Source organism: Chinchilla lanigera, unplaced genomic scaffold (genome assembly GCF_000276665.1).
Source record: "Chinchilla lanigera isolate Chin_1 unplaced genomic scaffold, ChiLan1.0 scaffold00008, whole genome shotgun sequence".
In the NCBI taxonomy this organism is placed as follows: Eukaryota; Metazoa; Chordata; class Mammalia; order Rodentia; family Chinchillidae; genus Chinchilla; species Chinchilla lanigera.
Window position 1 is genome coordinate 5,572,358 of NW_004955409.1, and position 10,853 is coordinate 5,583,210.

General features: G+C 42.8%; 1 protein-coding gene across 3 annotated transcripts in view; it reads right to left on the reverse strand.

The window, feature by feature from the left end:
- Window positions 1-2,452: 2,452 nt before the first annotated feature.
- Dut (deoxyuridine triphosphatase) overlaps window positions 2,453-10,853 on the reverse strand; it is a 9,326-nt gene continuing 925 nt past the window's right edge. For 2 of the 3 annotated variants that reach the window (XM_005376703.2, XM_005376704.2), the window contains exons 3-7: window positions 9,111-9,202; window positions 7,572-7,616; window positions 3,349-3,423; window positions 3,168-3,238; window positions 2,453-2,797 (exon numbers count right to left, since the gene is read on the reverse strand). In XM_005376703.2, the coding sequence (XP_005376760.1) occupies window positions 2,741-2,797; window positions 3,168-3,238; window positions 3,349-3,423; window positions 7,572-7,616; window positions 9,111-9,202 (340 nt within the window). In that variant the 3' untranslated portion in view covers window positions 2,453-2,740. The remainder of the gene's footprint in view (window positions 2,798-3,167; window positions 3,239-3,348; window positions 3,424-7,571; window positions 7,617-9,110; window positions 9,203-10,853) is intronic. The other variant, XM_013510306.1, reaches the window with a different exon arrangement.

Genomic DNA, 10,853 nt, shown 5'->3' on the forward strand with positions numbered 1-10,853 from the left:
TATCCAGACTGTGAACCAATTGTGTTCATTAAAAACTAGTCTCACAATCCAGAGTGGGAAAATTTTTTAGCCAACTGTCCCTCAAAGGATTTCTATCTAGAACATATACAGAAGTGAAAAAAATCAGAACCCCCAAATTCACAGACCCAATCCAAAAATGGGCATCTGAGATGAATACATACTTCTCAGATGAAGAAATACTAATGGTAAATAAATATATGAAAAAATGTTCAACATTACTCGTCATTCAAAAAATGCAAATTAAAACAACACTGAGATTCCATTTCTCCCCAGCAAGAATGGCTATCATGAAATTAACCAATAACAAATGTTGGCAGGGCTGTGGGGAAAAAGGAACCCTTCTCCACTGGTGGTGGGAGTATAGACTGGTACAATCACTTGAGAGTCCTCAAAAAACTAGAATTAGAAGTCCCATTTGACCCAGCTATTCCCCTTTCAGGTATTTTCCCAGAATTAAAAACATCATACCACAGCAACATATGTGCACCCATGTTTATAGCAGCACAATTCATAATAGCTAAGTCTTGGAAACAACCCAAATGCTCATCAACTGAGCAATGGATAAAAAAGATGTGGTATTTTTATACAATGGAGTACTACCCAGCTATAAAGATAAACTTGAGGCTTTTATAGGTAAATGGATGCAACTTGAGACCATACCCATAAGTGAAATAAATCAGACTCACATGTGTAAATATTGTAGTCTCCCTAGTGTAAGAAACTGGAAGAATAAGATCCAAAATTAGAATACTGTGAAAGGGAAAGAAACTGCTCAAAAAGAACAAACTACTAGAATGGAGGAAAGGAGAAAAGAAGGAATATATAAGGAATATATATATACAAGATAGCTAAGATAATGGTATTACCAATTTGTACTGGTTCATTGAAAAGTGTTTATATTGCTTAATCAATCACACATGCCTATATCTGATACTCTAAGCAACTACTTTGAAGATAATATGCAATAACCATTGTTTAATTTCCTATCATTTTACTTTTAAATTCTGTATTTTTATTTTTAAATTCTCTTTAAAATAAATTTTTTATTAAACTATCGGTACTGATATGTTCCCCCAACCATCTGTTTTATAAGTTAAAATGTAAAATAGAGTAATTTCAAGACAATCTTGGGCTGGGGATATAGCTCAGTGGCATAAGCCTGCCCGGCAAGTGCAAGATCCTGACTTTGATTCCTGGTACCAAAAAAAAAAACAAAGACAAATCTTTTAATAAAAAAAAATGGTTGCTGGCTAAAATGGCACACGTTTACTAAACCTAAGCCTATTTTTGTCATTTACGAAATAGATGTTTTATTTACTCTCACAATGAGAAATTAATCATCTATAAAGTACATGAATAAAGCAGCAGACCCACCAATAACAACTAACATGAAGAGTATAAATTAAAGACCATCTCTCTTGGTGGCCATATTTATTGTTATTCTGGTCAGGCTTCAGTTGTACACTGGCTAGTTAAGCAGATTTATCTAAAATTTACTGACTGAAGAAATTATTTAAACACATGTTCACATCAATGTGCAATTCAGTATTTTTTCTCCTGACATGTGTTGCCCTCTATTTAATTTTTAAAATGCTGGCTGGATTCTAGTGAGTTGATTCGTGACTCGCTTATAGACTGACCCGGGAAAGGCAGCTACAATGCGTGATGTGGAATAAAATAAGACAGGAGATACACTGCGGCGTGTGCTTCCAGGAAGCGGGCAGCCAGCTCCAGAAGCACTTCCTCTGTGTGACTCACACCTCTGTTGATGCCTGGGAGTCTCATGGTGCATCTGATGGACAAAATCTAAGACACCAACAACTGGTGCAAAGGAGTCTGGGAAGTGAAGTGAAGGAAAGTAAACTAGAGAAAGTTACAAACCAAACTAATCCATGGAACTGGCCCATTTCTGCAGCAAAACACTACTGATGCATATTTACTCAGGCTATGTGCTTGGGACACAAAAGCCCCAAGGCTCAAGCACATACAAACTAACACATTAATTTTATTCCTGTTAAACTGCCTATTTTCTTGGACACGAGCTACTAATGCTACTTCAGTGAGAAACTCAGATAAGCATACCTTGTACAATTTGCCTAATGAGATGAAATTCAGACCAATAAATCAACTGGAAATCACCATGTTACATTTCTTTCTACAAAACGTATTTGTAACCCAGTCAACCCAAGGTCTGTCAAAATTATGGAGAAAAAAGAAAAGTGAGCAGAATGCCCTTCTTACCTTCACATACCTTAATTAAAAAAAAAAAAAAAAAAACCTGAACACAAAATACTTTAACAAAAAAGCCCATCAGGAACAACTTTAACCTCTTCTGTTGACACTTCTTTTAGTTTAGTTAGTGTAAGCAATTCTATGTGTGAAAGTACTGAATAAAAGCCAGGGTTAATGACTTATAAATCAAAGCAACACATTTTTTAAAAGTATTGTTTATTGAATTGAATTAGTTATTTAAAACCTGTATCACATATTCACCATTTTTAATTTTGCATTAGGTCACCACAAATCAGATGTACATACAACCTCCAACTGCAGATACCATAAGAAAGTAAGCTTCTAAATGATGCTAAGAGAACCCGCTTTCCTCTACCATAAGCAAATGAAGAATTTCAAGTTTACAGATGAAAAACATCAAAACATTTTAGCCAAAAATCTTTTTTTTAAAAAAAGGGTGTTTTCTCATTTTTAGCCTAAATTTTATTTAATTCTTCCCAGTGGAACCAAAGCCTCCAGCACCCCTTTCGGTGTCCTCCAATCCCTGAAAGACAGAAAGGTTGTACGGCACAGTTAGCTCTGGTCAGTTCTTCCTTCCAGCTCCCACAGTAAGACGTTCATGTTTGCTCATCATTTCATCTTAAAAAGGGAATTTAACAAGGATCCTTATTAGAAAATAGGATAATTTCCCAAATATTGGATGGAATTTCACAGTATCTAAATAATCAGCCAAAGTAATACTACACAATATCTACATGAAGAACATGTCAGGACATTCTAACACTACGATTTTAACTTTGCTTAAAACAGGTATAGTCATGTACAGTAGTTACCAACACTGCAGGAGACTTTCAGTTATATTTTTTCTTCACTTACGAGGTCTCATCATTCTGCACTCAGCTTATGACACTTACTTGAACTTCTTCTATTTCTGGGTAATAAATCCGTTCACAAATGAGCTGGGCAATTCGATCACCTTTTTTTACTTCAATAGAAAAAAAAAACAAGAGTTTATGTCTTGCCTTATTCAAAAGTCAGCACTGACACATACGTGACTTAGAAAATTCACTAGATTGATGTGAATGTTTAAAATACCTTCAAACTTTTCTTTGCCAAAATTAAACAGCACCACACCAACATTTCCTCTATAATCTTCATCTATGACCCCAGCTGAAGGAAAGAAAAGCAATGTCTTGATTTCTGCTACTGGAACACTGGGAATATAAGATTACTTCAAAATTATTCTTATACAGCTCTGAATATTTTATCCTTGCAATTGATTATGTGAGTCTCGCTCAGATAAAAAAATCTATCACTAAAATGCAAATAACCTAGAAAATGGGTCTAATTTTCCAGCCTGTCACCCTTATCAAACGGTGACCAGCTCCTCCTTTAAGCTGGGCATAGCAATTATAACCCCGAAGCAAGTGCACAACATGCTAAAAAGAGAAAATTATGACTGGGTGGATGGACTGATCCACTGATTTGCCTTTTTGAGACAGGGTCTCACCATGCAGCTCAGGCTGGCCTTGAACTCACTTTGTAGCCCACGTGGGCTACACTAAACTCACACTGATCCTCCTGCCTCAGCCTCCCGAGTGCTGGGATTACAGGCGTGCGCCACCATGCCCAGTTATGACTAGCTTTAAAGGCTTTCTCTGATAGCAGCTTCCTGCTAATATTCAGGCTGAAATATGACTGAACCATAAATAAAATGCCAAAACACCAAAAGATCTGCTGTGGAATAAATCAATGCTGACACCGCTAGGCAGCAGTCCTGCAACTATCAGGACATTCCACTTCCATATTCTTCTTTTAAAGTGAACTACAATCCTTTCTATTATAATCTGAGAATACTCGAGCTCATACCCTTAAATAGAGTGCACTTCTCCCTGTGCAATCAGTACTTGTCTGAGATAATACATATGAAAATAGAAGCCTTGAGCCAGGCCCTGTCACAGCCCACGCTTGCTAGGATTCATCTTTGGGCCAAGGGTTTAGAAAGTTTCCACAAACACAAGCACAGGTAATACAGGTCCACCAACCTTATTTTCCTTGAACAGTAAGATCTACTTAACATAGAAGTTTAAAGTGCCTTCAGACTTGTGCAACCCATCAAGTTTATGACACCGTGACCCTGAAAAGAAGCCCTTTCCCTCCTAGCAGGCACTCACTCATCTTCCCCTAGCCCCGCGGTAGCGTATCATCTCTCACGTAGGAAGGCTTCCCCTCAGTTTGGGACAGGCCCCTTAGGGTTCTACAAACCCGTGGGATAGGCTCCACTTCCCAGCTGACTTCTTCAGTAGCACTCTGTACTCAAAACGAAACAACGCAGCCGCCATGAGGGGAGGAAGCACAACGCCACAAACTTAGCTCACTGGACACTAAGGCTGTTTGGGCATGCTGTACTCCCAACTAAAGGAAGATCAAATGAAGGGAAAAAACTTTCTTTTAGACCAAAGGTCATTCCAGATAATGCCTTCCCCAGTTTCTCATACAGGAAAAAAAAGGGCAAAGTCTTAGTTCCTCTATGGGGGAAAATACTAAAAAAAACAAACCATGATTTCAGATTTTTCCACTGAATCACGCAAGTTTAAATGAACCCCTGTGCTTACTGAAAGAATTACAAGGGACAAGTGCAACTGAACTTCAGCCTTTCTTAAAAGGCTCCTGATGCAGCACTCTAAAATTTGAAGTGCATTTTAACAGGAACAGGCTGCTTTGAGACGGCCGCACGGCCTGCTCAGCCGAGGCGCACCGACAGCCCGAAGGCACCGGAGGCGCCCATCTCCTGTCCACATCGAAGGAACGGTCTATTCTTTTCTAAGGGCACAGCAACAAATCGACCAAGTCAAAGGTTAAACCCTCGTGTCTTTCCACACTGCCAGCCAATATTAAATTAGTCCTTAATACTTACAAAAGAATTGCTGTAAAGAACAGAACTAGTCGCTCCCCACAGCACCTGTGTGGAGAAGATTCTGCCTGCAGAAATACCTTTTCTGCGTGTAGCACGCAGGAACGCTCCCTGCTGGGAGCTCCGACATGCAGGGCCACAGCTCATCTCTCCCGCTGGCTGAAGACAACAGGATGGACTCACATATGGACACTTCTGTTCCTACTTTGACGCACATGTTTTAATTGATCCAAACGGCATCACCAGGCATACAGTAAAAGCTACCGCTTCCTTACCACCCCTGAGGCAGCCAATATTACGGAACTATTCTTTTACGTAGTATCAAGCCAACTGCTTTCACATAGTTGCTACAATAAAAAAGCAGCCCGACATATTAATGCTTTTCATTTTCTCAAACAGATTCCAAAAACCATTTTCCTGGGTCAAAGTGGGTGTATGTTTTCCACTTCAAGAGTTACTGCTGGACAACTCGGCAGCCCGGTACGTGTCCATGCGCAGTACCTGAGAGCACCCCTTTCCGGGCGCTTGCCAGTAAGGCGGCAGCAAGCCCACGCGGCACCACAGCGCTTCTCCGTGCACTTCCCCAGCCCCCGGGGAGGCTGGACCTCCCTTGCCTCCGTGTGTTTGACACTGACACGTCCTGTTTTGTATTTTGCCTATGTTTTTCTTGTATTTTTTCATGAGATGCAGTTATTTAAAAAAAAAATTATGGTATTTGCTGACATGCAAAAGTAGTCCCTTTTTGTAAATGCCTTTTTGGTATGTATCTGTAAAGGAGTCCTGTCAGGAGTAGTCAAATTGTTGGGTCTCTTCAATTCTCCAAGGCAGAAAGACCTACTAAGATTCTGTGCTTGGGACACAAAAATGTGAAAAGCCTTTAAACTAAAGTGAAGTTGTTTAGAGTTAATGAAAATGTATGACCACAAAAAAGGTCTTCAATTACAACTGGTTTTTTTTACCATGAAAGCCAATGATACTCAAAATTCAATAGTTCCAAGTTCATTTATTACTCAATTGCCACCTGTCAAGAAAAATCCGAAACTTCCTCTTTCTCACAAAGAGGATATAAGAGTCAGGGTTATTTCTCTTCAGCAGAAAGTTATCTTCGAAATCCACGCCCGGGTACTGGTAGAATGATCAAATGGCTTCAGGCCAACTTCTGCCATGTCACTGACTGGAGCTCCTCCTCATCACCAGGCGTGAATCTAGACTGGATCCCAGCACACACCTGGCTCTTCCCTTCAGCCCTTATTACTGCCGACACTATCTCCAGCAATGCAAACTGCCGCAGGCCCTGATAAACACGTGCCCAGGAGGGTTTCCAGGAACACACCACAGCGTGCTTTTACGATTACCACCGCACCACCACCAAGCAAACTTTCCAATTACACATACTTTCCCCTTGAGGGCTGTTTTAAAGAAAAATTAGTAACAAACTTTAAAGTTTCCACATAGACTCTGTGAAATCCCTAGGAGACAGAAATGATGAATTACAGAGCTTAATCCAGCTACACACTGTCACCTGCAAGGCACTCGCTGTCACTTAACCCTCTGTGTCCTTACTTCTGCTTCAGGACCACTGCCCTTGCACAACCCTTTCCAATTTCCTTAGCAGCATGTACAGCTGTTCATAAACTCAGTTATCACTGTATGTCGAAATGGCCATTGCTGACCAGGGACAAACCCTTGTGCACATCAGAACCTACTGAATCCAGAGAAGCCTCACCCCAGCCTGGGCCTCCACAGGAGCCCCTGCTCTGTAAACTCAGCTTCCAGCGGGCCCCACAGCACCACGTGATGGCACCACAGGGAGGCACCAGGCTTTTCAGGCCACAGTGCTGTGCTGGGCTTGTCCCTCAACTCGTGAGAGATACAGGTGACCCGGAAGACTCCCTGGATGAGCCTCAGGGCAATGCAGTGTCCCCAACTCAGAGGAAGCCCCACTTGTTATCTGCTGGTCCCCAGACGGCCTCACCATGCAGGTGTGAGAGTTCTGATAGACAGGTCTGTATTTCTAGAACCCGTAGTATGACTTCATCATTGAAGCCAACTACGTTTAAAATAATCATGCATTTCTTCTTACAAATCCTGCTTGGACTAAACACAGATTATCGCTAAGCCAAGGCAGAAATCCTGTCTGCCAGACAGCCCATAGTTAGCTCATTAGCAAACTAACTGCACTTTATGTAAAGGTCATTTGAAAGTAAGACATTATCAAATATATTTGCAACTACAACCTAACTATTATTTTAGACATGGACATTTCTGAAGAGGCAAGACACTTGCCTGAAAAATTCAACTCCTGAAAATAAAGATGGAACTTGTCACTGGAATGATACACTACCTTCTAAGCATAAAGACAAGTAAATACATAGATCTACAGAACTGAAAGTACACAAATTACCTCCAACATCTATGAAGTGTTTGGCAGCCAGGCCAGATCGTGGAGCTGAAAAGCAAAGAGGGAGACATGGCATCACTGGATGTGGCACAGGTGATGAGATACGAACACATTTCCTTGCCCAAAAGTAACTTCACCTTGGTTTTAGCCGATTGTTCTAAATTAAAAGTAGACGCATCACCAGAGTTAGAGAAATTCCAGGGGGTTTTACTTTAAAACCAGGGCAAAGGACTTGAGGTGCTGGAGGTCTGTGACGGGCAGTGGCGGGCATGGAGGAGGCTGCAGGGATGAACAGCGAGGTGGGCAGGGGGCCAGCGTGGCTGCTTGTGCCCTGCTACAACCAGGAAGAAAGGGCTGCAGCTGCCGGGGACACACGACTTGGGGAGACGGGGAGGAGGGGGAGATTGCAAGAGAGGGAGAAGGGAGAAACAGAAGGAAATAAAACAGCAGCTCTTGACCTAGAACTTGGGACCCCTAGTCACGAATGAAAACGTAACTTGTGTGAACCAGGAACCAGAGTAAAACACCTACGATCAATCAAGTAGCGCCAAAAACTAAGCATCCAAAATTCAATTCCTGCAGTTATTTTTTTCTAAAAACAAAACAACCAAAAGCTAAGTTTATCCTTTACATTTGTTCACTTAAGCATCAGTCATCCTAACTTTTCATATTTTATTTCAGAGTAATCTAAGTCAGGCACTGTTGTCAATAAATGCTACCCGCTTCATGGTCTGATCTATCACTCTACCTCTACAAGCACGTCACGATGTTGGGGGAGCTGAGGAGTGTGAGCTTGTGTGTTCCTCCTGCACGGTCGGAGAGTCGGCAGCTCCTCACCACTGCTGAGCCAGGGCTCACTAGGTCTCCGCACCGGACAGGCTCACCGCCCCATGTGTCCCTTCCATTTACCCTGAAGTTATTTTAAAGTATCTACAGTCCTGGCAACTCTCTCTGGTGACAATGACTCAGAAAATGGAACCCTCTGACTTGCTGTCCATTTCTGTCCCAGATCCTCCCAGTATGAAACACTTTCTCTCTAGAGACCTCTTACAGGTGTCTGTTCCCATAATCCCACGGGACGGTACTAAAACGACGAAGTTCAGCATTGGACAGACTGTGGGGGGTTTACTTTCTTAAACTGCCACATGCCACTGCCCCGAGCCCCTAGTTTCTTTCTTCTAAGGCACACATCAGCCCCTCTTCTCAAGGTCTTCTCAAAGAAAGCTGACCCATACACCATCTAGTCCTTAAAGGTTGAGCTGTTATACAGCTAGAAAAATCACACCAATTAAAGGTCACACAAACTTTCAGTTTTGCTGTGAGGAACTGTGAGAACCACACCTTGGGCCAAGCCTCTTAAAAGCTTGAGTAAGCAATCAGAAATAAAGGCAAAAAGAGAGGGGCATACGCAGAAAATATACACGATTTCAAATGGCTGCACCTGTCAGCATAGATGGGGCTTCTTTAAGACACAGCCCTGGCAATATCCAAATGACAGTAAGGTGACAGACTGACAAAATAGTTGATGTTTAAATCACTTACCTACTCTTCCATAACATCCAGAAGGAAGGGCGATCTGAATGTCTGTCTTCACAAGGGCTTTCTCCATAGGTGGTATTGTATAGTCATACGCACTAAGACGTTGAAAGGAAGTATTGGTATTTATGCATAAAATTGTTCATACTTTTTAACAATGCACATGGAACTGCTTTAAATATATTTCATAAAATAATCCATACAACCTTAGTTTTTATGACCCATCTCACTACGATGAATTTCTAATTCATCTAAAAAATGTTATGAAGGTACAAGTAGCTATTTTCTTTTACTCTACTGTGAAAATGACAAGTGTAGGCAAAATAATTCTTAAATTTTTGGTGGAGGGAAGGATATCAATGTTATAAATGTTTTTGTCCCTGAACAAAACTGTTGGAAAACTGAGGTACTTCTTGGCATGAGGGGGTAGAAAAGCAGATTTTAAAAGGCATACACTCCGCCAACATGGTATGAAAGGAGGAAAAAATGAAGAACCAAGAAAAAAAGGGCAGCCAACAGCTAATACGGACAGGGCCCTTCCTGTGCGCTGGGCTCGGCTGTACCGTTCGTTTCCTTTTGAGCACCCTCACCTGCACGCCTGGAACAAGCAGGAGACAATCAGGGCGGAAGTGGGGGAGCAGGGCGCAGAGCCTGTGCGCCACCTGTTTGCTTCCCCCGCTGTGGCCACCAACTCCACAGGCTGAGAAGAGTTAACCCCTCTCCACAGTCCACAGATGGACACAGCGACTTCCGGAGGAAGAGATTCTCTGAGGTCTGACTAGCAAGTGCTGCTACTGTTGCTATGACTGCGGGCCCTTCCTTGAAAGAAACTTAAATTTTACAACAGGTAGGAATGAAAGTTACTTTAGAAACCTGAACTAACAGCACCGTGTCTCTTTCTTTCCTCGGCATTTCTTTTCTTTAAGTAGGTAAGCTCTAATTTATTGAAGCTATCAGTGCTGGGCATGGTGGCGCACACCTGTAATCCTAACTAGCACTCAGGAGGATGAGGCAGGAGGATTACAGCAAATCTGAGGCCAGCCTGAGGTACATAGGGAGTTCAAGGCCAGCCAGAGCTACATAGTGAGACGCTGCCTCTAAAAAAAAAGAGTGGCTTCCATGACAACTTCAGTATAGTCACCTATGTGTATGAGGAGGATGCCTGAAACACCTTACATCAAAATCTCCCCCTTCCAGCTACGCCGAGCCACCTCCTTTGAAAGGGTCTAGTCCGACTGTAGCACCGTTCCCTTATTCACTAAAATAAGGAACTCTGCTATACCCCTTTGAGCTAGAATAGCCGGCACCTCACTTTTTTCTATTACTATCTTCACGCCCCCCCCTCTTTCTCGACACCGAAGACCTTTAGTTCAGCTGCTCTCATATCCCAGGGACCCAGGATGCCCTCTGATCATCGCCCGCGTGCGATCCGCCTTACACTCACTCAGCACGCGCTCCCTGCGGCACCATCTTCCACACCTTAACGGTTCTGAGAGCGGGGCGCAGTGAAAAAAGCACCAAATTGAGAGGAAGGAAATTCCACGGCATTCAAGCCCCTGGGCAGAGCAACCAAGGCCTTCACAAACTCCCTGCCTCTTACCTCGGGACCGCGGCCGGGCCAAGAACCGCCTGCAGGGCGGGTTATCGGTGCAGTGCAGAGGCGAGGGCGGCCCTGGGTTGCCACCTGGGGCCCCTCCTGCAGCCCCGGCCCCCCGGAGGCCGAGCTCAGGCCCCGCCAGCGTCCGCGCG